Genomic DNA, 27,530 nt, shown 5'->3' with positions numbered 1-27,530 from the left:
GACTCATTCCAGTACCAATGTCTAAAGAGAATTTTGGGCATCCTCTGGCCGTACATAACATCAATAGAGGAGCTTAACCATGAAACAGGATCTACACGGGTGAGCTTAGAAGCGAGACGAAGGAGATGGAAGTATCTCGGGCATGTCTCAGGATGCCGCGACAACACCATTGCGTATGGCAGCCCGACGGAAAAAGAAAAATAGGAAGACCTATGACAACTTGGAGGCGGTCGGTGGAAAAGGAGAGAGCAAAGGCAGGATGGAACTCTTGGGAAGAGGCAAGGGTGGTAGCTCGTGATTGGCGGAGAAGTATTAAGGCCTTATGCCCAACTGAGGCACCCTCGGTGCATTTTGATACCCATACCGCTTTCTGATTGGTCGAGCGAATATTTCGGCGGGAAAGTTGGGTTGTGTCGAAAAGTATTCGCCCGAATATGATTACATATACATACGGAGTAGAAGGGAAAATAGAAAAGATACTATTGTGGAGTAAAAATGTTCAGTCAGAAGTACAACATGTAATCTAGGTTAATTTTAGTTTTTTTTTAAGGATTGTAAAGTATTGACTAGTGTTAAGACTAAAGACTAGAGGTATCTTAAAGACACTATAGATCGTAAGTGCTAAAATAAGTTGCATTTTGTTGTTCGTATTCTGGCATAGAAAGCCACGTGATGTCTTAGTGCACCTCGACAATTGACGCGTCCTTTCCACGTCTTTTGTTCTCGCTAACCTACAAGCGTGTTTGAGTTCCATGCTGCTGCTTGCAACAGGAGAACTGCAACAAAAGAAATTTGAAAAGGAATGCGCGCTCGCCCAACCGAACGTACTTGAGCCTGTGTCTTGATGGCGGCATGGATCCAAGACCCCGTCCCACGTATCCTTTTTTGTTTGAAAACGCAAACCTTTTTGTTCCGTTTTCAGATCCGCGTCCACACGAAGCTTTTTCATTTTGATACGACCCGTCACCACGAAAATGCAGAAACAATACTAAAACGATAACAAGTTCTACAGCGCATGCGTAGACCCATTCGTTTGTTTACATCGCGCGCGCAAATTAAATCACGCCATCGTTTTTGAAAGGTTCCGTTTTCGTCAGTCCCCACGGCTCCGAAAGGGTATCGTTTTCCAATTGTTCCACTCTGGAGATCGTTTTTAAATCGTTCCGTTTTCAGTCATGCATTGACGTGTGGACGGTACCCGTATCCGTAACACATCCGTATAACAAAAAGGTTGACTTTTTAAACGAAAACGGATACGTGGGGACGGGGTCTAAACCACCCTTGTCAAATCTACATCACATGGGCAATTCTGTTTATCCTACATTTGTGTAAAAAAAAACCAGGAGTACTCTCAATGAGAAAACTAGAAATTAAAAGACATTGAATAATTTCCTTTTTCTATACCTCCTCAGCAGAAAACAGCAAAAAAAAAAAAAAACAGGCGCTAGGGGTTCCTGTGGCGATGCTTTGAGATAAACCCACAAGGATTTAGATTCACTATAGTAATACAGGCTGCAGCACTTTGTACAACTTTAGACGTTTATCCCACCTACGAAACATTACTCTGCTTTAACTGCAACGTGACAGTGGCGGTCCAGGATTTTTCAAATGATGGTTCAATTTATGAAAACTCAACCGAAGGCTTTTGAGCCGTAATTTGTGTATCACTTAGAGCCGTCGTAGCAGGCCACGTAAGCTTGGGGAAGGGGAAGGGCACAATACAGAAACATAAAGGAAAAAAGGGGGAGAGGGGCACAGCCACGCCCCTACTAGTCATTTCCTTAAAACCTTTGAAAATAATGGGGGGGCGTGCCCCACCCCCAGCTACGGCCCTGCCATTAAGGTTCAACGTAACTTCCCCTAGATCCGTCACTGTGTAGATTTCCCTACACAGCAACTGACTGTCAATCCACATCATCCTTCAGCTCTTGGTGTATCAATAACGCGCGCCCTTTAAATACATCCACGGTCGGCTTATCAAAGTTCGTGAACCGAACTAGTTCGAGAGAACAAAGATTCGTAGAACGTAGATAAGTTATCACCACAGAGAAAAGGATAGCTGCACAGCGCTCCTTTGGAAAACCGAAGATACCACTGCTGATGGCGGGGATAGCAACACTGGTGTAACTGCGCTTATCACATTCCTCAAGCGAGCGTAGTACAACAGATTTGAGGTACGTGTTCTCGGAGGAGTTTCCGCCTTTCCATACTGGGCCTGCAAAAACAATAGAGAATTTCAGGGAGCGTTGAAGATTCGTGGAACTTTTTTTTCAATAGTGGTTGCCATGGAAGGAGAAGTACGCGCCTATGCCCACCCCTGCAAAAACACGCAGCCTCACACACATTCCATTGCGCACGCACGGATTTCTTTACGAGGTAGTACCCCTGATGCATTGCGCCAAAGCATATTATCAACGGCCGCACGTCTTGATGGCGCGCAGATGATAATAGTTATGAAGCCGGTAAGAGCAAGATACATTTCGCGGGTAGAGGTGTTAACGTAGGTGACGTAGCGTCGTGCTTATGCCTAGTGCACACTAGCGACATATCGACATAACGACATGGGCGCGCGCACTCTTATCTTCGACATAACGACATAAGAGAAAAAACCGTGTTTTTTCTTTCATGTCATTATGTCCATTTCGTTATGTCGGGCTAAACATAGTGCGCGCGCTCATGTCGTTAGGTTGTTATGTTGCTAGTGTGCACTAGGCATCAGGAAGGCATGTATTGCGTGCGCGTGTGACGTCAAGGCCGCTGGTGACGTAATAATGCAAATTAGAATAGAACTCAAAGAGACCCAAGCTACCTTGCAAGCTACAGATCTGCGATGATCTGGATAATTGTAAGCGTACTTTTGGGGACTTTGTTGGGTATTTTGGATCATGTGTATCCACAATTAAAGATATTTTATTTACCAAAACGTTTAGCGGCAGAGTCGCGCAATGGTGAGTTGAGATCTTTGTTATTTTACATTAAAATTACATTGCGCTTTCTCGAATGTTCCTTTTTTGGGGGTAGTTTGTAGTGATGTTTTTAACATATTTTGTTATTTATTTTGCTGTAATTCTTGGAATTACAGCTTTTACAGAGACAAGCTCCCTTCCCGGTAAGTGTTAAAATGCTGTATTGTTCATAAATGAGGCAAGAACTGCCTTTAATTGTAGGATGAAATGATTTGAGCGGGCATATAATATTGGCAAGCCGAATCTGGTTGCAAGCCTAAAGCTAAGGGAAAGGACGGGAGGTGGCGAGGGGGCAATTTCCTAGTAGATGTGGAATTTAGAAAGGAAGTATTGAGCTCGTTGTCGGCTTCGCTACTTTCTAAATTTAATTTTTATATTTTTTTAGGAGGGGGGAGGGGCGGGTTACTTGTAGTAACACTAGGTGGTCCGAGTAGGCGTTGTGGAAACAGGAATAAACCAACGAAGGGCAAATGCTCGAAATTCTCCTAGCTAAACTACTGTGTATTAACAGAGGTGTTAACAGAGGTGTACAACATACGACTTAGTGAACTCTCCTAGTTAAACTACTGTGCATTCGTAGAGGCGTGCAACATACGACTTCAGTACTGTGTTGATTCATTCCCATTAAAGATTTAGAAAATGAAAATACAAGAATCAAAGTAACCTGTCTCCATTTGATGGCAGAGTTTGACAGAGGGATTAGATACGCCCGGGAGCCAACTTTCCCAGTCGATCTATATAGATGTAATATAACAGGTGAGTAAAGATGTCGCCTGATATATAACCCCAAATTTTATCTATATACATACAACAAGTAAGTAAAGATGATTGATTCATTCCTATTTAAATTTTAAAAAATTGAAATAATATAAGAATAAGAGTAACCCGTGTCCATTTGTTTGCAGCGTTTCGGGACAGAGTGTTTAGATACGCACGGGAGCCCACCCTTCCATTTTACGTGTATCAGAACACAACCTACACGCCAGGTAAGTTATAAAACCCTCCCATGTGACGTGTATAACACAACCTACACGCCAGGTAAGTAAAGAAGTCACCAGTTATATAACCCTCTCATGTGATGTGTATAACACAACCTACACGCCAGGTGAGTAAAGAAGTCACCAGTCATATAACCCTCCCATGTAACGTGTATAACACAACCTACACGCCAGGTGAGTAAAGAAGTCACCAGTCGTATAACTCTCCCATGTGACGTGTATAACACAAACTACACGCCAGGTGAGTAAAGTCATAAGTCATATAACCATCCCCCGTGACGTGTATAACATAATTACACGCCAGGTGAGAAAAATGTAATGTGTCACATAACCCGCCCAGCTGATCTATATAGTTGTAATATAACAGGTGGGAAAGATGTCGCCTGATATATAACCCCAAATTTTATCTATATACATACAACAAGTAAGTAAAGGTGATTGATTCATTCCTATTTAAATTTTAAAAAATTGAAATAATATAAGAATAAGGGTAACCAGTGTCCATTTGTTTGCAGCGTTTCGGGACAGAGTGTTTAGTTACGCACGGGAGCCCACCCTTCCATTTCACGTGTATCAGAACACAACCTACACGCCAGGTGAGTAAAGAAGTCACCAGTCATATAACCCTCCCATGTGACGTGTATAACACAACCTACACGCCAGGTGAGTAAAGAAGTCACCAGTCATATAACTCTCCCCTGTGACGTGTATAACACAACTTACACGCCAGGTGAGTAAAGAAGTCACCAGTCATATAACTCTCCCATGTGACGTGTATAACACAACTTACACGCCAGGTGAGTAAAGAAGTCACCAGTCATATAACCCTCCCATGTGACGTGTATAACACAACTTACACGCCAGGTGAGTAAAGAAGTCACCAGTCATATAACTCTCCCATGTGACGTGTATAACACAACTTACACGCCAGGTGAGTAAAGAAGTCACCAGTCATATAACCCTCCCATGTGACGTGTATAACACAACTTACACGCCAGGTGAGTAAAGAAGTCACCAGTCATATAACCCTCCCCTGTGACGTGTATAACACAACCTACACGCCAGGTGAGTAAAGAAGTCACAAGTCACATAACCCTCCCATGTGACGTGTATAACACAACCTACACGCCAGGTGAGTAAAGAAGTCACCAGTCATATAACCCTCCCATGTGACGTGTATAACACAACTTACACGCCAGGTGAGTAAAGAAGTCACCAGTCTCCCTTGGGACGTGTATAACACAACTTACACGCCAGGTGAGTAAAGTCATAAGTCATATAACCCTCCCCCGTGTCGTGTATAACATAATTACACGCCAGGTGAGAAAAATGTAATGTGTCACATAACCCGCCCAGCTGATGTATTTAGTTGTAATACGCCATTTGAGAACAGATATCACACGTCATAAACCCCTCCCCTGTGACGTCTATAACGCTACTTACGCGCCAGGTGTGAATGGTGTTATACAATACAGGGAAGGGACATGTATAACAATTATCTTATCGCCTGTTAACCTACAGGCGACCAGAGATATCCCATGAAATTACATCTGGTCGATGATCGCGTCATACTACAACATGTGTGATTGTCTTTTTTTAACGTTTACACTTGACTTCTTGCTGATCATTTCTGTAGTTTCTATTATAATTGAGCTTTGTTTACATTGCTGATCTTTTTATTTTGTTTTTATCGCAGTCTTGCTGGTCCCAAAGGTAACCGCCCTAGCGGTAATACCATCTGCACCGGAAATAGTACCGTTATGGTGCAATCCTTTTTTCGTGTCGTTTTTCGTCATGGCGACCATGGTCACGGTGGCTGTTTTAGCAGTCAACTGGGACAACGGAGACCAGAAAGATGACGGCAAAGAAGACGAGAACAAAATGTCTTCCGACATGAATATCTGCCTGACAGAGGTGAGTAATGAGATATGGCTGTACAGTACCACGCCTAAAGAGGTCTGCTCTCTATGCGAGGTCAAGGGGGAGGCGTTAGGGGGGGGAGAGAAAAACAGTACTACATAAGTACTAGAAACACTGAAGGAATTAGAAAGTCGCTAGCAAAAGCTATAGAAGGGTAAGTATTGGAAGTATATGACAATTTTTGCCTGGCGTACGTTGTACAATATGTAGGACCAGATACCTATAACCGACATGACAGCTTTATTGGGTAACACAAGGTACTGTTTGACCCGACGACTGTTATTTAAAGTATGTTTCTAGATCGAAACAAGATATAAAAGAAACAAAAAAGTATAAAAACGGCTAGGGGTGTTTTTTTTGGAGGGAATTGTGTTGAAGTTACATTTTACTTTACAGCAACAATGCGCACCGACAACAACGCTGAACCCCCTGGCGAGCTGCGCGGAGAATCATCTGTGCGGTAAGAATATCCCAGACTTTGACAAAAGAACAGAAGCCATGGAAAAGGAAGTTCAAGAATTAGTTCCTCTTCATGCGCGGTGTGAGTCCAGATCACCTCCTGTCATGGGCAACAAGTCCATCGCTCCAGTGGGCATCCATCATAACAACCATGAGGCAAGCAGAATGACACTTCATGAGACAGTATCTGATATCGAATCTCGAACAACAGCTAGACAATTGCTGTGTGAGGAAGCAGTGAGGGTCAAAGTGTCATACGATGATGCACCGATTGCTTGGCGGTCCATTCCAACCATCGTGGAAGCTCTTTTTCCAGGCACTGTAGCACCACACCGCTGTAGAACAGCCAGCGCCGCCTCGATCACCAGTGACTTGACGATTCTCGCAGTACCACAATCCGCTAGCTCAAGAATACTTCTGGATTTTATCAAGGCATCACCTACAACCGCAGAGCTACAAGAGGCTTTGCAACCAAGGATTAAGGAAAACGGCCCGATAACTGTTGGTCCGAGACCAGCCATCTCAGCCAACAGCCGCACTGCCACTGTTGCATCCTTTAAGAACGTGGAGACGGAGTTACAGCAAAAGGATGCTTCCAGTGACAATGATAACAAAAGCATCAGCAGTAGAAGGGATATCGGTGGTCGCGTGTCGAGGACCACGAGTCGTCCATTGTCGGCGCCAATGCCAAGACGGTCAAGATCCATTAGTAACCTTGAACGTGATCTGCCGACCCCGAGGAAAGCCACTCGGTCAGTGTCACTCCCAGACCTGACAATGGATAAATCGCGGGCTCTGTTTTCTGTTGGCGAACAAGCAAAGTCATCTATGTTGCGACTTGATACACCAAAACCTCAATCAGGACAGGTTCCAGCGATTATAACCGAGTCAACAAGAAATAGAAACAGCAACAAGGAACTTGGCAAAGCTGGAACAACAAAAAGCGGACAATCAGCTTCTGCTATTTCACACCCTACGAAAAGCAAGAAAGACAGAACCAGGTATAAAACCACAATGTCTACCAAGTCTTCTACTAATCTCCACAGCAGCACTTACATAACCAAGACCATAGATCAGTTTGCTTCGAAATCTGGTGCGTCTTTCACTGTTCCCCTAAATAACAAAGACAGGTCTAGTAAATCAATCTTTTCGAAGAGTTCTTTCTCTGCTAACCCTACCTCAAGCAACAATGCTCGACCAACGACAACTGATTCCAACAAAAATAGGTCAGTGGCACGCAGAAATTTAACAAAGGGTGATTCAGGCCCTTCAGCGTACACACTTAAGGTGATAAGGGAGAACCTCAGAACCAGCAGCCTTCCAGTGACACCCCCAGAAAAGATCCCTAAGAAGCCTTTACCACCGAAACCAACTAAAGCACAAAAACGAAAAGCACGCAGGGCGAAGCTGGAGATGTACCTTAGCATGAGCTTAAATACTCAAGGGGCCCATGGAGAGGAGTCATCTAAAACACCAGGTGTTACTAAACGCCTAATCAAAATAACTGAAGACGCATCCCCGACGACTGGAACGAGTGGCGTGCATGAGAAAGCCACGGTTATTGATAGAGCAGCCAGACCGGTGAGCACTCCCAACGATCCGAATGAGGTGAAGGGCGTGTGTGCAAGTGAAAGTCCTTCCCTTCTATCCGCATATGACATTCAAGAAAGTATTAACAGCCTCTCAATACACCCCAAAGAGACACGAACTCAGAAGAGGAGGAGACGTCGAGAAAAGGCTAAGCTCTATGCAAGCTTGAACTCTCTGTCAAATGACACAACGCCGGTCAACGACAGCAAGGCGGATAATACGCAGGTTAACGTCACTGAGATTGACGAGGCAATTGCTAACGCTGCCTTGAATACTTGCAAGGACGTGTTAAAAGCAGATGAGGACTGTGTAAGCGAGAAAACTTCAGATACATCCGAGTGTCCCACTGATTAAGTAGGGACTCCAGTCAATGTCTGGACTTAGGTGACTCAAGACTTTGATTTATACTGGTTTGTCTAACTCTAAAAATAAGATAGAACTTTGATTTATACCTGTCCATATAACTTTCATAACACCGTCAGGAATTAGCAGGAACTCTGGTATCAATCTTCTCTTATAACTTTTATATACCTGTTCACTTCTATATACTTTTTAACCTATGCTTAATTTTTTCATCAACTGGCAAACTAATAAATACTATTTCCATTTAATCCTTGTCTTGCTTTTCTACTTTTACTTTGAAACATTTTGAAATAGCTACCTTTTTATAGCGGAGCTCCTGCAATAAGCAGAGAACAATGGGTATGGGAGGGGGTTCCTGTGGTATACCCGCAATGAATAATTTCCTATTTCATAATTTGCTATTTCCTATACTAAAAATTGATGTTGTTCATACCCATTTTACAATCCCTCAGGGCTTGAATCACTTTTTTTGATACATGGGGAAAAATTAGGGAGATAACTATGGATGTAACTGCATCGATGATCGCCTTACAAGGTAACATTCTACTGATACAAAATGTAGACATACCTACTGCGTGGATGATCGCCTTACAAGGTAACATTCTACTGATACAAAATGTAGACATACCTACTGCGTGGATGATCGCCTTACAAGGTAACATTCTACTGATACAAAATGTAGACATACCTACTGCGTGGATGATCGCCTTACAAGGTAACATTCTACTGATACAAAATGTAGACATACCTACTGCGTGGATGATCGCCTTACAAGGTAACATTCTACTGATACAAAATGTAGACATACCTACTGCGTGGATGACCGCCTTACAAGGTAACATTCTACTGATACAAAATGTAGACATACCTACTGCGTGGATGATCGCCTTACAAGGTAACATTCTACTGATACAAAATGTAGACATACCTACTGCATGGATGATCGCCTTACAAGGTAACATTCTACTAACACAAAATAGACATACCTACTGCATGGATGATCGCCTTACAAGGTAACATTCTACTGATACAAAATGTAGACATACCTACTGCGTGGATGATCGCTTTACAAGGTAGCATTCTACTGATACAAAATGTAGACATACCTACTGCGTGGATGATTGCCTTACAAGGTAACATTCTACTAACACAAAATGTAGACATACCTACTGCGTGGATGATCGCCTTGCAAGGTAGCATTCTACTGATACAAAATGTAGACATACCTACTGCGTGGATGATTGCCTTACAAGGTAACATTCTACTGATACAAAATGTAGACATACCTACTGCGTGGATGATCGCCTTATAAGGTAGCATTCTACTGATACAAAATGTAGACGTACCTACTGCGTGGATGATCGCCTTACAAGGTAGCATTCTACTGATACAAAATGTAGACATACCTACTGCGTGGATGATTGCCTTACAAGGTAGCATTCTACTGATACAAAATGTAGACATACCTACTGCGTGGATGATTGCCTTACAAGGTAGCATTCTACTGATACAAAATGTAGACATACCTACTGCGTGGATGATTGCCTTACAAGGTAACATTCTACTGATACAAAATGTAGACATACCTACTGCGTGGATGATCGCCTTACAAGGTAACATTCTACTGATACAAAATGTAGACATACCTACTGCGTGGATGATTGCCTTACAAGGTAACATTCTACTGATAGAAAAATGTAGACATACCTACTGCGTGGATGATCGCCTTGCAAGGTAACATTCTACTGATACAAAATGTAGACATACCTACTGCGTGGATGATCGCCTTACAAGGTAACATTCTACTGATACAATATGTAGACATACCTACTGCGTGGATGATCGCCTTGCAAGGTAACATTCTACTGATACAAAATGTAGACATACCTACTGGGTGGATGATCGCCTTACAAGTAACATTCTACTGATACAAAATGTAGACATACCTACTGCGTGGATGATCGCTTTACAAGGTAGCATTCTACTAATACAAAATGTAGACATACCTACTGCGTGGATGATCGCCTTACAAGGTAACATTCTACTGATACAAAATGTAGACATACCTACTGCGTGGATGACCGCCTTACAAGGTAACATTCTACTGATAGAAAAATGTAGACATACCTACTGCGTGGATGATCGCCTTACAAGGTAACATTCTACTGATACAAAATGTAGACATACCTACTGCGTGGATGATCGCCTTACAAGGTAACATTCTACTGATACAAAATGTAGACATACCTACTGCGTGGATGATCGCCTTACAAGGTAGCATTCTACTGATACAAAATGTAGACATACCTACTGCGTGGATGATCGCCTTATAAGGTAGCATTCTACTGATACAAAATGTAGACATACCTACTGCGTGGATGATCGCCTTATAAGGTAGCATTCTACTGATACAAAATGTAGACATACCTACTGCGTGGATGATCGCCTTACAAGGTAGCATTCTACTGATACAAAATGTAGACATACCTACTGCGTGGATGATCGCCTTACAAGGTAACATTCTACTGATACAAAATGTAGACGTACCTACTGCGTGGATGATCGCCTTACAAGGTAACATGCTACTAATACAAAATGTAGACATATCTACTGCGTGGATGATCGCCTTGCAAGGTAACATTCTACTGATACAATGTAGACATACCTACTGCGTGGATGATCGCCTTACAAGGTAACATTCTACTGATACAAAATGTAGACATACCTACTGCGTGGATGATCGCCTTACAAGGTAGCATTCTACTGATACAAAATGTAGACATACCTACTGCGTGGATGATCGCCTTACAAGGTAACATGCTACTAATACAAAATGTAGACATACCTACTGCGTGGATGATCGCCTTGCAAGGTAACATTCTACTGATACAATGTAGACATACCTACTGCGTGGATGATCGCCTTACAAGGTAGCATTCTACTGATACAAAATGTAGACATACCTACTGCGTGGATGATCGCCTTACAAGGTAGCATTCTACTGATACAAAATGTAGACATACCTACTGCGTGGATGATCGCCTTACAAGGTAACATGCTACTAATACAAAATGTAGACATACCTACTGCGTGGATGATCGCCTTGCAAGGTAACATTCTACTGATACAATGTAGACATACCTACTGCGTGGATGATCGCCTTACAAGGTAACATTCTACTGATACAAAATGTAGACATACCTACTGCGTGGATGACCGCCTTACAAGGTAGCATTCTACTGATACAAAATGTAGACATACCTACTGCGTGGATGATTGCCTTACAAGGTAACATTCTACTGATACAAAATGTAGACATACCTACTGCGTGGATGATTGCCTTACAAGGTAGCATTCTACTGATACAAAATGTAGACATACCTACTGCGTGGATGACCGCCTTACAAGGTAACATTCTACTGATACAAAATGTAGACGTACCTACTGCGTGGATGATTGCCTTACAAGGTAACATTCTACTGATAGAAAATGTAGACATACCTACTGCGTGGATGATCGCCTTACAAGGTAACATTCTACTGATACAAAATGTAGACATACCTACTGCATGGATGATCGCTTTACAAGGTAACATTCTACTGATACAAAATGTAGACGTACCTACTGCGTGGATGATCGCTTTACAAGGTAACATTCTACTGATACAAAATGTAGACATACCTACTGCGTGGATGATCGCCTTACAAGGTAACATTCTACTGATACAATGTAGACATACCTACTGCGTGGATGATCGCCTTACAAGGTAACATTCTACTGATACAAAATGTAGACATACCTACTGCGTGGATGATCGCCTTACAAGGTAACATTCTACTGATACAAAATGTAGACATACCTACTGCGTGGATGATCGCCTTACAAGGTAACATGCTACTGATACAAAATGTAGACATACCTACTGCGTGGATGATTGCCTTACAAGGTAACATTCTACTGATACAAAATGTAGACATACCTACTGCGTGGATGATCGCCTTACAAGGTAACATTCTACTGATACAAAATGTAGACATACCTACTGCGTGGATGATCGCCTTACAAGGTAACATTCTACTGATACAAAATGTAGACATACCTACTGCGTGGATGATCGCCTTACAAGGTAACATTCTACTGATACAAAATGTAGACATACCTACTGCGTGGATGACCGCCTTACAAGGTAACATTCTACTGATACAAAATGTAGACATACCTACTGCGTGGATGATCGCCTTACAAGGTAACATTCTACTGATACAAAATGTAGACATACCTACTGCATGGATGATCGCCTTACAAGGTAACATTCTACTAACACAAAATAGACATACCTACTGCATGGATGATCGCCTTACAAGGTAACATTCTACTGATACAAAATGTAGACATACCTACTGCGTGGATGATCGCTTTACAAGGTAGCATTCTACTGATACAAAATGTAGACATACCTACTGCGTGGATGATTGCCTTACAAGGTAACATTCTACTAACACAAAATGTAGACATACCTACTGCGTGGATGATCGCCTTGCAAGGTAGCATTCTACTGATACAAAATGTAGACATACCTACTGCGTGGATGATTGCCTTACAAGGTAACATTCTACTGATACAAAATGTAGACATACCTACTGCGTGGATGATCGCCTTATAAGGTAGCATTCTACTGATACAAAATGTAGACGTACCTACTGCGTGGATGATCGCCTTACAAGGTAGCATTCTACTGATACAAAATGTAGACATACCTACTGCGTGGATGATTGCCTTACAAGGTAGCATTCTACTGATACAAAATGTAGACATACCTACTGCGTGGATGATTGCCTTACAAGGTAGCATTCTACTGATACAAAATGTAGACATACCTACTGCGTGGATGATTGCCTTACAAGGTAACATTCTACTGATACAAAATGTAGACATACCTACTGCGTGGATGATCGCCTTACAAGGTAACATTCTACTGATACAAAATGTAGACATACCTACTGCGTGGATGATTGCCTTACAAGGTAACATTCTACTGATAGAAAAATGTAGACATACCTACTGCGTGGATGATCGCCTTGCAAGGTAACATTCTACTGATACAAAATGTAGACATACCTACTGCGTGGATGATCGCCTTACAAGGTAACATTCTACTGATACAATATGTAGACATACCTACTGCGTGGATGATCGCCTTGCAAGGTAACATTCTACTGATACAAAATGTAGACATACCTACTGGGTGGATGATCGCCTTACAAGTAACATTCTACTGATACAAAATGTAGACATACCTACTGCGTGGATGATCGCTTTACAAGGTAGCATTCTACTAATACAAAATGTAGACATACCTACTGCGTGGATGATCGCCTTACAAGGTAACATTCTACTGATACAAAATGTAGACATACCTACTGCGTGGATGACCGCCTTACAAGGTAACATTCTACTGATAGAAAAATGTAGACATACCTACTGCGTGGATGATCGCCTTACAAGGTAACATTCTACTGATACAAAATGTAGACATACCTACTGCGTGGATGATCGCCTTACAAGGTAACATTCTACTGATACAAAATGTAGACATACCTACTGCGTGGATGATCGCCTTACAAGGTAGCATTCTACTGATACAAAATGTAGACATACCTACTGCGTGGATGATCGCCTTATAAGGTAGCATTCTACTGATACAAAATGTAGACATACCTACTGCGTGGATGATCGCCTTATAAGGTAGCATTCTACTGATACAAAATGTAGACATACCTACTGCGTGGATGATCGCCTTACAAGGTAGCATTCTACTGATACAAAATGTAGACATACCTACTGCGTGGATGATCGCCTTACAAGGTAACATTCTACTGATACAAAATGTAGACGTACCTACTGCGTGGATGATCGCCTTACAAGGTAACATGCTACTAATACAAAATGTAGACATATCTACTGCGTGGATGATCGCCTTGCAAGGTAACATTCTACTGATACAATGTAGACATACCTACTGCGTGGATGATCGCCTTACAAGGTAACATTCTACTGATACAAAATGTAGACATACCTACTGCGTGGATGATCGCCTTACAAGGTAGCATTCTACTGATACAAAATGTAGACATACCTACTGCGTGGATGATCGCCTTACAAGGTAACATGCTACTAATACAAAATGTAGACATACCTACTGCGTGGATGATCGCCTTGCAAGGTAACATTCTACTGATACAATGTAGACATACCTACTGCGTGGATGATCGCCTTACAAGGTAGCATTCTACTGATACAAAATGTAGACATACCTACTGCGTGGATGATCGCCTTACAAGGTAGCATTCTACTGATACAAAATGTAGACATACCTACTGCGTGGATGATCGCCTTACAAGGTAACATGCTACTAATACAAAATGTAGACATACCTACTGCGTGGATGATCGCCTTGCAAGGTAACATTCTACTGATACAATGTAGACATACCTACTGCGTGGATGATCGCCTTACAAGGTAACATTCTACTGATACAAAATGTAGACATACCTACTGCGTGGATGACCGCCTTACAAGGTAGCATTCTACTGATACAAAATGTAGACATACCTACTGCGTGGATGATTGCCTTACAAGGTAACATTCTACTGATACAAAATGTAGACATACCTACTGCGTGGATGATTGCCTTACAAGGTAGCATTCTACTGATACAAAATGTAGACATACCTACTGCGTGGATGACCGCCTTACAAGGTAACATTCTACTGATACAAAATGTAGACGTACCTACTGCGTGGATGATTGCCTTACAAGGTAACATTCTACTGATAGAAAATGTAGACATACCTACTGCGTGGATGATCGCCTTACAAGGTAACATTCTACTGATACAAAATGTAGACATACCTACTGCATGGATGATCGCTTTACAAGGTAACATTCTACTGATACAAAATGTAGACGTACCTACTGCGTGGATGATCGCTTTACAAGGTAACATTCTACTGATACAAAATGTAGACATACCTACTGCGTGGATGATCGCCTTACAAGGTAACATTCTACTGATACAATGTAGACATACCTACTGCGTGGATGATCGCCTTACAAGGTAACATTCTACTGATACAAAATGTAGACATACCTACTGCGTGGATGATCGCCTTACAAGGTAACATTCTACTGATACAAAATGTAGACATACCTACTGCGTGGATGATCGCCTTACAAGGTAACATGCTACTGATACAAAATGTAGACATACCTACTGCGTGGATGATTGCCTTACAAGGTAATCTTCCGGGTCCTGTCACTGCGACTCATTCTGTAGCCACGGGACCGTGTACAGAGACATACTCGTCACTTTCCTGCTGGATTATTCTTCCACCTTGTCTGACAATTGCTGCAGCAAGCTAAGATTAAAATAAATTCATCAATTCTGTGTGGTGCAAATGTAGACTTGCACCAAGCAAATATTCAAACAAGCCAGGTAGGGCTTCATAATCTCAGCAGGAAAACATGCCCCTCTTATACACAAACCATGTATTCAGTCTCAAAATTTTGGTTCTTAATATCCCCCCTAAATGGGGTACCCCTTAGTTCTATCTTGAGCCCCATGACTTTAAGACTGGCTGCAGATACTCACCCCTCCCTTCTCCCCCCTAAAAAAAACTATGAAGGCTACAGATACTCACCCCTCCCCCATGCTTCAGCCACTTATTTGCAGCATTACAATTGCATCTGTGGATTCCATTGTGAGATCATTCAGCACAACTGTGAAAGAAAAGGATCTTAATCAACAGAAAATCAAAGCCTAGGCTGGCTGAAATCCTGAATTTCTTTTGAGCCTGTTTTTATTTCTCCATTTATGCTCCCAGAAAATAAGTGTGACAAATGTCATATCTGACCTCTGCATTCATCACTCATAAAACAACGTTTTGACTTATACTATAAGACCAGAGGAAGGTATGTAGATAAGGGGGGTTGTGTAGGGGCTTACATACTCCTCAGTCATTTCTTATTGAAGGATCATAAAAAACTGTATCATATGATACCAATGACCAGGGGCGTACGCAGCCAATAGGCCTGCAGGCACTGGACTGCAAAAAAAAATGGCGATCTTATTTGCATAACGAGGGGGGAAATCAAATTGTTACTCATTTATTTTTATGTACGTAGTTTTATATGTATGATGAGGATAAAAACTATGATTTTCTTAATCATTGTATGTCATATACTGACCGGGATACCTGTGTCAGGAAGTAGACCGCTGTAAATAGTGTAGGCTCAGGTGACACACATGTTCTGAGGCGAACGGCCTGTCAAGTTGTTGTTGGTTTATTATGGAAAGTTCGTGTGCTAATTAAAGGATAACCAAGGTTATTATACGTGGCGACGAGAGAAAAACCGAAAATAAGTCAAGAAGAAGGCGCTAGTGGTAAATTGGGACCGAAGAAACCCGACGAAGGATCGAAAATCCGGTGAGTTTGTTCCATGAAATATGGCGACCGCAGCGTTGTATGGCAACCTCTTTGCTTTTGATGAGACCGAACACAATTGGACGGAGTTTATAGAAATATACGAACATTATTTTGCTGCAAACAAAATAACAGAAGACAAGTTCAAAGTGAGCATTTTGTGTGCCAACGTAGGCCCAAAAGCGTACCACATAATCAAAAGTTTGTGTTTACCGGAGAAACCGGCGGACAAAACATTTGAGTTTATCACCAAGGCAGTGAAACATCACTTTAAACCGAAGCTTTCCGAAGCGAGCGCGAGTCTTTACTTTAACTCGAGAATTAGGAGAAGTAATGAAAGTGTCATGATGTATGTTGCGGAACTCAGGAGATTAGCAGTTCCATGTAATTTCGGAGGATTTCTTAACCGAGCCATGAAGGACAGATTTATCGCTGGCATAAATGATGCAGAAATCCAACAGAAAATCTTATCCACACCAGATGGAGACCTAACATTCGATAAGGCTTTCCAGATCGCAGAGGCATATGAATCGGCACGCCGCAATGTTAGAGAAATGCAGAAAAGTGTTGCACAAGAGGAGCCCTCAGTAAACCAAGTGCACTACTCCCAAAGGCCTAAAGGGAAGGGAGGCCCCACTAGACAGAGGGGTAACTATGAAAACAAAAGGGGGCAGGTTAAGGGGTCCCAAAAGACACCCATGTCAGGAGACAAATCAGGGGGAGAATGTTACAGATGTGGAAATTCCCATGACCCACAATCATGCTGGTTTAAAGATCAGAATTGCTACAAATGTGGGAAGAAAGGCCATGCAAAAAGTGCATGCCGGTCCGGGGCTACCATTACCCATGTTGAAGAAGAAGTTTTCAGTGAAGATGAAGATAGTGAAGGGGGTCCCGAGGGAATGTATCACATTAGGAACCCAGGAAATAAAGTTCCACCAATCACTGTAAACCTAGAAGTAGACGGGAGGCCAATTGAGTTTGAAATAGATACAGGGTCACCCTATACCTTAATTTCGGAAGAAACCGCCAAAACTCTGCCAAGTTTCCACAAAATGAAGTCATCTGAGTTAGACCTAACTTCTTTTACAGGACACAAATTGAAAGTCCTGGGAACTATTGAGACTGTTGTCAGTTACCATGGCAACTCGTGCACCACCTCAGTTGTCGTTACAAATCACAAGAGGGTTAATCTTGCCGGGAGGGATGTAGTAGAGCAGCTTAGCGTGATAAGTGTAAACCACCTCAAGGAAACCCTGACCCTAGAGACTGTGCTTGAAAGGCACCCAGATATTTTTAGGGACGAATTGGGGAAGATGAAAGGCACGCAAGCTAAGATTATTGTTGACCCCAGCGCAAAGCCACTTTTCTACAAACCGCGCTCACTCCCATTTGCTATGAAGAGCAAGGTAATTGCAGAGATTGACCGACTCGTGGAACAGGATGTGATAGAGCCTATCAGACATTCAGACTGGGCAGCGCCGGTAGTCCCAGTACTGAAACCTAACGGTGAGATTAGACTGTGTGGGGACTATAAGGTCACTGTTAACAAGGTTTCCAAGGTCGAGCAGTACCCAATACCCACCTTGGAGGAGTTGACTGCTCAAATAGCAGGAGGAACTATCTATCATAAGCTTGATCTCTCTCATGCATATTCTCAGGTTGAACTTGACCCAGATAGCAGGAAGTTCACAACCATCAACACGGTGAAGGGTATGTTTCAGTATAAACGTCTGCCGTATGGAGTCGCCAGCGCCCCAGCGGCCTTCCAACGTGCCATAGAAGAACTGCTGCATGGAATACCTCAGGTAGCTGTATACCTAGACGATATCCTTGTGACAGGTGAGAGCACTGCTGAATCGCTTGAGAATTTAGAGAAGGTCCTAGCAAGGCTTGATGAGGCAGGACTGAGACTTAAGAGAGAGAAGTGTGTGTTTATGCAGGACAAGGTTGTATACCTGGGTCATCAGATTGACAAGACGGGCATATCTCCAGTCAAGGACAAGGTTGAGGCACTAGTTAAGGCCAAGACACCGGAGAACGTCACGGAACTGAAGGCATACCTAGGCCTATTGAATTACTACGGTAAATTCTTGAAGGGTCTGTCCCAGGTCCTTCACCCTCTGCACAAGCTCCTAGAGCATGGGGTGAAGTGGCACTGGGGACCAGAACAGCAAACATGTTTTGAACTAACCAAGAAGATGATTCTCTCAGCAGGACTTTTGGTACACTATGATACCGAAAGAGCACTAGTACTCCATTGTGACGCTTCCCAGTATGGCCTAGGCGCAGTCCTATCCCATATCATGGAGGATGGCTCCGAACGACCTATTGGGTTTGCAAGTCGCACCCTTAGCGATGCTGAGAAGAACTACAGCCAACTAGACAAGGAGGGAGCCGCCGTTGTCTTCGGGCTAAAGAAGTTCCACAAGTATGTGTTTGGTCGAGATTTTGATATAATCACGGACCACAAGCCATTACTGTCACTGTTCCATGAGGCGAAGCAGACACCGGTCATGGCATCGCCCAGAATTCAGCGATGGTCCATATTGATGAGGGCATACCAGTACCACATGAAGTACAGAGCAGGAAATCAGCATGCCAATGCAGACTGTATGTCCCGACTGCCTTTACCTGTGAAAGCGCGTACTGAAGACAGAGTATTGATGATAGAAGAGTTAGAAGACTGCTCTATCTTGACCTCAGAGCAGATCAGCCATTGGACAAGGAAAGATCCTGTACTCGCACATGTACATGAGTACCTGTTACGCGGATGGCCGACAGATGACACAGATCCAGCCCTTACACCCTATCGCAAGAGGAGAGACGAGTTAAGCGTCCAAGATGGGTGTATCTTATGGGGTGCGAGAGTTATAATTCCACCCGATGGTAGAGATCAAGTCAAGCGAGAGCTCCACTCTGCACATCCGGGCATCAATCGGATGAAGGCCTTGGCCAGGAGTTACGTTTGGTGGCCCGGAATGGATGAAGAGCTAGCAGAGATAGTGAGGAGATGTGATGTTTGCCAGGACCGGAGAAGAAACCCGCCATCAGCTCCATTGCACCCATGGGAATATCCCGATGGTCCCTGGAAGCGGATCCACCTAGACTACGGTGGGCCGGTCGAAGGTCACATGTTACTGGTTATAACTGATGCTTACTCCAAGTGGATTGAGACATACCTGATGAAGTCAACAACATCTCAAGCAACCATAGACAAGCTGCGTGAATGCTTCGCACGGAACGGTATTCCAGATGTTGTTGTATCGGATAATGGTCCTAACCTTATCTCGGAAGAACTGTCAACATTCTTCAGTAAGAACGGCATCCAGCACATACCGGTTGCACCAGTACACCCATCCAGCAATGGGCAGGCAGAGCGAACCGTGCAGACAGTAAAGGAAGGGATAGAGAGAACGCCTGGAAGAGATTTGACGACAAAACTGCAGAGATTCCTCTTCCAATACCGTGTTACACCTCACACGACAACCGGTCGTAGCCCAGCGGAACTGTTAAACGGCCGGAAGTTGAAAACAAGGTTTGACTTGTTACACCCTGCTCTCCGAGGTCGAGTCAGGGACAACCAGAGTAATATGAAGAGATATCACGATGGGAAGACACCACTGAGAGCATTTACAGCAGGGGACTTGGTAAGAGCCAAGAACTTTGGACATGGAGTCAGGTGGTTCAAAGGTAAAATCTCCAAGGTAACTGGTCCTCTTTCGTATGAAGTTGAGCTCATAGACGGTAGACTTGTGCGCAGACACATTGACCATTTGCTGAAGCGAGAGGCAGACACAGACGTCAATGAGAAGCCTAGGGGGAATTCTAATATCTCCTTAGGTCCAATGGAGCTGGCCGGTGTAGACACAGTTCCAATAGAAAGTCTGGTGCCACCGACATCCACCACCCCCATATGCGAGCCAGTTGCAGCGACACCAGACGATACTCAGTCAGTGCCTATTGCTACTACAGAGAGCCGCTATCCTACGAGAGTTCGACAAACCCCAAGTCATTTAAATGACTATGTTTTGTAAATAAGGTCCTTGTTGCAATACTTGTTGGGTTCACCAGGACTTGGACACATAGACACACATATCATTGGTGTACTGTAGTATGCTTTAGCTAGGAAGGAGGAAGTGTCATATACTGACCGGGATACCTGTGTCAGGAAGTAGACCGCTGTAAATAGTGTAGGCTCAGGTGACACACATGTTCTGAGGCGAACGGCCTGTCAAGTTGTTGTTGGTTTATTATGGAAAGTTCGTGTGCTAATTAAAGGATAACCAAGGTTATTATATTGTAGTCTACAGATGATTACCAAACATATTATTATGTCGTTCAGTGCCACGCGACGACTAAAGTCCTATTTTAGATCGAGGATGACAGAGGATCGTGTAAAATTCTGACACATTGACTTCAAACCCAAAAGTGGGAGCTATGAAATCTACACGGGGGTGCTGGATGAGGGGCCACGCCCTCATTTAGCTTCTGAATGCTTTGACTGCAACTTGTTAAAATCCTGCGTACTCCTCAGTCATTTCTTATTATAATCATAAAATACTTCAAGTATCATGATACCAATGACTGCACACCCCCATGCTATGCACCTGAGAAGTCAAAATGGAGTCAGAGGATTTGAACCACAGACATGGTCAATCATATGGAAGTGATGCTAAAGAAAAAATAACACCAAATCTACCTGTTTAGGGATTCTACATCTGCTTTCCACATTAGCCTTATCTTCTATTGTCTTTTTAGCTCCATTTGAAAGTGGTGAAACGGAGAGACTAGCCACTACTTGAGGCTGAAGGGAGAAAATGTAAATCATAAATATAATCCCAGGATAAATTGGATCCATAGGTTCATGACAGACTTTTTCCCAGACTGAGTTTGAGGATGTTTCTCGCATGAGCACTCTTTACCCATGCTGTGTCTCAGGATAAGTAAAAGATTTAGGTGTTGCCTTCATTGGTATCATAGAATCAAAGAGCTGACTTTAGGGAGAGGGTCTGGGGATTCTGAATGCCCATGAATCCTCTCCCCCCACCCCTACCCCCTATTTTAGACAAAGGGGTGTGGACAAACAATGATTAACTGGATCCCATCCTGAAATATCTTGGGAGCAATGAGTACTGACATATACTGTTCTCTGCAAAAGTAAAAGTAGGAGTGAGACTGTACTTCACAACAGTCAACAGTTTTTTGTACATTTTCCTTTTTCAAAAGAGTTGTTCTTAGGCCTTTTTGTCAAATGAACTGATACCATAACCATTAGTTTCCAAATGGCGAATATTTCTTATTGGAATCAATCACCTGTAACCCTATGGAAACGTCACATTGCTGACATAAATACTAACGTGTTGGTACCTTGTTGATGTCAGAAAAGCGTATTGCAGAAATAACCAGATTACGTACATGTTCTCCTAAAAAGACCAGTAATAAACGTATTGGATACGCATGCGCGTCTTCTAAACATCACCACGGGGTATGCAGTAGGAGAAAATGGCGCTGTGTTTGCAAATACGAAAAGTGTTAGGATTGCGCTGTTGTTAGTTTTCAGTTCACACTCTGACACAGGGTCCCCAACAAAAATGCGGAATGCCAATTTCCCCAAAAAAACACCATTTCAGCTACCGCCGGAGATGGGGCTCCACGAAAATAGGGATCGGGCATCGGATCACGATTCTCCGGGATTGGGGATCGGATTAGGTTTCTCGGGAAACGACAAAGATTTGGCAACTGTTAAAAGTTTTGCTTTTAGACACTGATGAAGAGGCAGTAGCCTCGAAACGTCTGTATTTTAACAACATTATTAGAACAAAATATAACGTGAATTTCCTAGCGCTAGCCAGCCCTCATCAACACCACGTTGAATTTTTACCAGTAATAGAAAGCAACTCAAATTTACCTTTGGTTGTTTTATTTTCGCAGAAAAGCCCCCCAAACACCTCTACCTCGCCTGTAATTACCTCCATTTTACCTCCACATTAGTTCTACTACAAAGTTTGAGTGGCCTGTGTTACGCCCACTATTAGCGAGTTAACCCACCTCGCGAGCAGGGTCAGATTTTACCTCCAAACTAACCCAGAGTAAGCGCTAACCAGCGTTTCGGAACAGAACTAATCCGGGGGTAACATTTAATCGTGGGTTAGGGCAAATTTATACCTGGGTTAGCGATAATCGGCTTTTCAGGAACCGGCCCCTGGGCACTAGAGCCTCCAGACTTCTCTCGCCCAGTGACAACAAACCGATCACAGCTAGGGCAATGGTTGTATGTTCTGAGAGGTAACTAGTAAAGCGATTTTTTGTGTGAAATGTTGTCAATAAAATGCCTTGAAGTTATAAATTTCGTTAAGAAACCCCCCAAAACGTGTATTACACATGAATTTGACAACAAGGCATGTTCTAAGTTTTAAGGCAATTTTATTGCAAACATTTCACATTTTTTTGCTGCTATCTGAGCCTTACCCTGGTTCCAGAGCCTCGAAGGTCTCTCTATTTAGTGACCTCGCTTGCCACTAAATGGAGAGACGTTCGAGGCTCTAGAACCAGGGTAAGGGCGGGTTTGACTCAGCCACGACGAAATTGACTATTGTCGCCAATAAGTTCAAAGTTAGTTGTTCGTTGGTCACATTTTTGTAAAAGAATTCCAGAGTCGAAACTGCGTCCTACAAACCATAGTTAGTAGAGGAGACTAGTACAATGTACAACAATGTATGTAATTATGTACAAACATTCCGCACTTTGAATTGACTTGTTACTTCGACCAATCATATGGCGAGAAGCCCGCGTTATACAACCACTCTACCACGCAAATGCTAAATCCCAAAATAGCTGAAAATGTGTTTTTCGTGTCGCACCCAGAAAATCAGACAGCCCTCTAAAATTTCACTTTCCTTTTACCCGACAACATTCAAAGCTCACCTTAATGACATGCTGTTGTGATGTCAAAACTTATAGTTTTTTCGCTATAACTTCTAGCGTTTCACTAGCTCTCAACTGGATAGCGCAGTAGAATGTTCTTAAAATTTGGCGAAATCTCAGGCTGGACGTTCTTATAAAACAAAGAGTGCAAGAGTGAATATCATATGTATGTGTGTTTCGGATGCTCTTTTTGGGCTCACCTCTTTGTAGTGCTACGTGCCGTTCGTTTCTGGATGTGAAGAAGAGTAGGGTTCTACAATTGCACTTGTTAGTTTTCTAAAACGATTCGACTTAAACAGTATTCAAAGAGGCTATAACATCGAACAAACAAAGAGTAATGTAGATTTAACGCAGATATTTGTACCACTTACTCTATATTATCAATTTTTGTGTGTTTTTTGTTTACGATTGTTACTGTGAGGCTAGGTTATTCATAAATTGTATCATCAGCAGGGCAAATGCTTACAAATGAATTAGGGAAAGGTCATTATTTATCGGGGGGGGGGGGGGGGGGGGTAGGGCTGCTAAACATCGTCAAGTCAGGATCAGTGTTGATTTCAAGCACATATTCAAGCGGTATGTATAGTGAGGTCCGTGGGTATACTCCCCCGTGAAATGTAAAAAAACCCTAAATAACATCATTAGAGCTCCTTTCTACCAGAATTCTTATTAGTCTATCTTTTCATACTAGCAATCTGAAAAGAAAGTGACGCATAAACGGAAATTCGAAAACCAAAAGTTCAAAAGACAAAACAAATTGAAGCGCCAGTCTAACAACGGAAGTCATTAAAGTGCAGGCAAAAGGCCCATTATTTATTTAATTTTTTAGGGGGTCTGGCCTTGGCCTCCCCAGAAAATTCCAGACTATTGGGAAGGCTCGGGAATACAGAATACCGTTCAAGAAGTAAGGCCCTCCCCTAACCCAGTATAAAAACTGAGGCCCTCCCCCAAATCTGCGCTCAAAAAATTGCAACACTCCCCCCAAACATAGCAGCCCCCCGTTCAATAATTACACTTCCATTAGATGAAACAATTGACTTTGTTTGCGTGCATAAATGGATTGACTACAGGCTAATATATCGACGTTTGAGCTTAGCACGAAACATGAAAAGGACAAGACTTTTTTCATTGCAATACATACTTTTCAAGACACTAATGGCAAAAATTTATCTTTAGACTTTGAAACGCTAACAAATCATAGGTTCTATGCCAAATTAGAGAAAATGCGTCTCTTTTTGAGGGTATGGTCACTAACGCAAATTGCGTGACGCCCCCCCCCCCCCCCCCCTACCCTCTAGATACCGGCAGTGTTGCATTTACAGAGGATGGTAGCTTATATTGCAAGACACCAGGGGCGGGTCTATTTTATTTTTCAAAAGTCGGAGAGGGAAAATCGTTCCTCGCTGGCTTTTTGCCAAGAAGTGGGGGGAAGGGAGAGTTTGAACCAAACATTTTGGAATGAACAGACACAATGAAAACAATAAAAAATGCAGCCCAGGGGGGATAACACTCTGACCCCCCCCCCACCCCCTTTGATCCGCTACTGGCCATTCTGGCCCCGCTTGATCCGCTACTGGCCATTCTGGTGCATTTTTTGTATAGAATTTACAGAGGATACTGATACTAATGTTGCGCACAATATCAGGACTCCCATCTCCATGGCTTGCTGGACAAGAAACGTCAAAGGATTCATGATAGATCCGATGAGCATAGCGACACCAAATCTGAACGATTTCGTTCAGATTTTCATTTTCGTTTCGTTTCAAGACATAACCAAAATCATCACTCTCCATGCCGAGGATTACTTCGTTTTATATGTGGATTTTAAAGAAGGGTTGTTGGTTCTAGTCAGGACGGCAGATGGAACTGATCTCAACAGCGCACCCTTTTTATAAATGGTGAGGACGGACCTGCAAATGAAACAGGAGCAGAAGCTCATGATATAAGGAATGTTTGTAAAAACTCAATGAGCGCTTTGCATTAGGAAATCACGCGACTTTTGGATGGCGAAATTGCGCGCGCTACAAAAACAAGCAATTTGTCCATCGGTTACGAATCAGCCACAAAGTTTCTTTTTCAAAAAGGGCTTACTTTAACTAAAATATTTTATTCTTTTTCCTCGCTTCTCTGGCGTAGTGGCCGCAAACATTTCTGTTTATTTTGGCTTGAATAGGCCATTCCAGCTATAAGTATGCGCGCGCATAATTTTAGAAATCTACATCAACTACCAGAATGCAGCGCGCGCTTTTTTAAATTTACATCAAACAAAAGGCGCGCTGGGTAGGTTCCCATGGTGAGTGTGCGCGCATGCTTATTGCTGAAATGGCCTATTTGACACTTCAAAAAGTCGCATGGCTTTTTTGCGCTAGTCGTCTATTGAAGAGATTGAGTGCGTTATTTTTTTAAAGGGTGATTTTTCATTAGACTACCATATACTAGACAAGACACAGAGCTATCAATCGATGGGGCTGGCATACTTCAGATGGCTGAACCAACAGCCAAAACGATCTTCTGCTATCGGAACTGCTAATCAATCAATGAAAGTCTGCTACGTATATTTGTCGACCATCAGTATTATCTCTATCAATCAATCAAGTTTATTTTATCAAATAATAGTATAGTATAATGATAATAGTGCAAAAATAGTGATGATGAGGAGTCTACTAAAAGCACAATGCTTATGAGGTGTAGACCCCTGTCGCAGACTTAGTAACGTCTCTACTAAAATATAATTAATGTTCTTGATTTGTTTTAACTATAGAATCCTCATTATTAAATTAACATGTGGCTGATTTGATGAAATAAAAAAATCATATCTATAAATCAATAGCTGCTTTTTGGGAGAGAATATTGTCCTTTACAATCTATTTGAACATATTTATTGATCTGCGATGTTTTGCTTGAGAAGTGAAGTTGCTCCAGATTTTTGGACCCTTGTACGAAATTGAAAATTGGCCCCGTCTTGTTTTTCTACGAGTTGTGCAATAGTTTCATAATTTCTCATGTTATAGCTGTGGATTGTATTATTTCTCTTAAAAAAAGTTATCAAAAGTCCCCGGTAATTGATTATTGTCGAATCTATACATGAATAATGCTGTTTCAAAGGCGTTATCAGCAAATTGCTGATAAATTCGCTGATTATTTTACAAATATAGGGCCAAACCTTTAAAAATATATAGAAAATACGAACATTGATATAAAATCATACTTAAAGGGTAACTATAGGCAATCAATCCTTTGGATTTGAAATTTCTTGGTTGTTATTTTTAAATATATCTGGATAGTTCGATTTTTTAATGTTTTTTTTTTCAATAGAGAATTTAGTATCTTCCACGTGTTTTTAGCATCCATTTTTGATTTTTCAAGACTATCAGTGAAGTGATCTCGTTTTGCAATTCTAAGTAGGCTATTTAGTTTATTTTTTTTATACTTTTCTTCAGTAAACTCTTATTTTACAAGAACCTTTTTTTATAAGAACGTCCAGCCTGAGATTTCACCAGATTTTAAGAACATGCCGAGGCTAAGATAGCAGAAAAATATTGTTTTGAAGCTTTCTAAAATGCAGTCAAAGTGTGTTCATATTAACAACCTCATTATTGCTATTGATCATTTTTGCAATTCTCAGTTTTAATAATTCATTGGGTACCATATTTTTTATTAACTAGAATTTAAGAACATGGTGAAGAACATTTTAAGTCCTAAAATGCTCCAAAAATAAGAACGGCCCAGCCTCAACTGAAACATTTTTATTAAATATCGCATGCCCTATATAGGCAGGATATCTTCTTTAATTTTACATTTTGAGATTTTGCCTTGATGTAATT

General features: G+C 42.2%; 3 protein-coding genes across 3 annotated transcripts; 2 read left to right on the top strand and 1 right to left on the bottom strand.

Annotated features, from left to right (window-relative positions):
- Positions 1-522: 522 nt before the first annotated feature.
- On the bottom strand, positions 523-16,228 carry LOC116615272 (uncharacterized protein TM_0508). Its single transcript, XM_048720478.1, is given in 5 exon segments — positions 523-2,215; positions 15,567-15,714; positions 15,997-16,034; positions 16,037-16,075; positions 16,210-16,228. Coding segments are annotated over 5 exon segments (555 nt in total). The 3' UTR covers positions 523-1,904.
- On the top strand, positions 2,786-8,544 carry LOC125558983. Its single transcript, XM_048720652.1, has 5 exons — positions 2,786-3,109; positions 3,651-3,722; positions 3,872-3,952; positions 5,661-5,878; positions 6,281-8,544. Exons 1-5 carry the CDS (start codon positions 3,031-3,033, stop codon positions 8,285-8,287), a joined length of 2,457 nt encoding a protein of 818 aa, XP_048576609.1. The 5' UTR covers positions 2,786-3,030; the 3' UTR covers positions 8,288-8,544.
- Positions 16,229-16,802: 574 nt separating the features above from the next.
- Positions 16,803-20,816, top strand: LOC116618942 (uncharacterized protein K02A2.6-like). The gene has a single exon (XM_048720477.1). It carries the CDS (start codon positions 16,803-16,805, stop codon positions 20,814-20,816), a length of 4,014 nt encoding a protein of 1,337 aa, XP_048576434.1.
- Positions 20,817-27,530: the final 6,714 nt, after the last annotated feature.

Source organism: Nematostella vectensis, chromosome 13 (assembly GCF_932526225.1).
Source record: "Nematostella vectensis chromosome 13, jaNemVect1.1, whole genome shotgun sequence".
Lineage (NCBI taxonomy): Eukaryota > Metazoa > Cnidaria > Anthozoa > Actiniaria > Edwardsiidae > Nematostella > Nematostella vectensis.
The sequence above is the reverse complement of the archived record's forward strand: the minus strand, read 5'-3'. Positions and strand labels throughout refer to the sequence as shown.

Bases quoted from the DNA above. Each gene is read 5' to 3' on its own strand.
- LOC125558983 (XM_048720652.1), top strand. From the start codon at position 3,031: ATGTTTTTAACATATTTTGTTATTTATTTTGCTGTAATTCTTGGAATT. The intron at 3,110-3,650 runs GTAAGTGTTAAA...ATTTGATGGCAG, and splicing joins AGAGACAAGCTCCCTTCCCG to AGTTTGACAGAGGGATTAGA. The intron at 3,723-3,871 runs GTGAGTAAAGAT...ATTTGTTTGCAG, and splicing joins ATATAGATGTAATATAACAG to CGTTTCGGGACAGAGTGTTT.
- LOC116618942 (XM_048720477.1), top strand. From the start codon at position 16,803: ATGGCGACCGCAGCGTTGTATGGCAACCTCTTTGCTTTTGATGAGACC.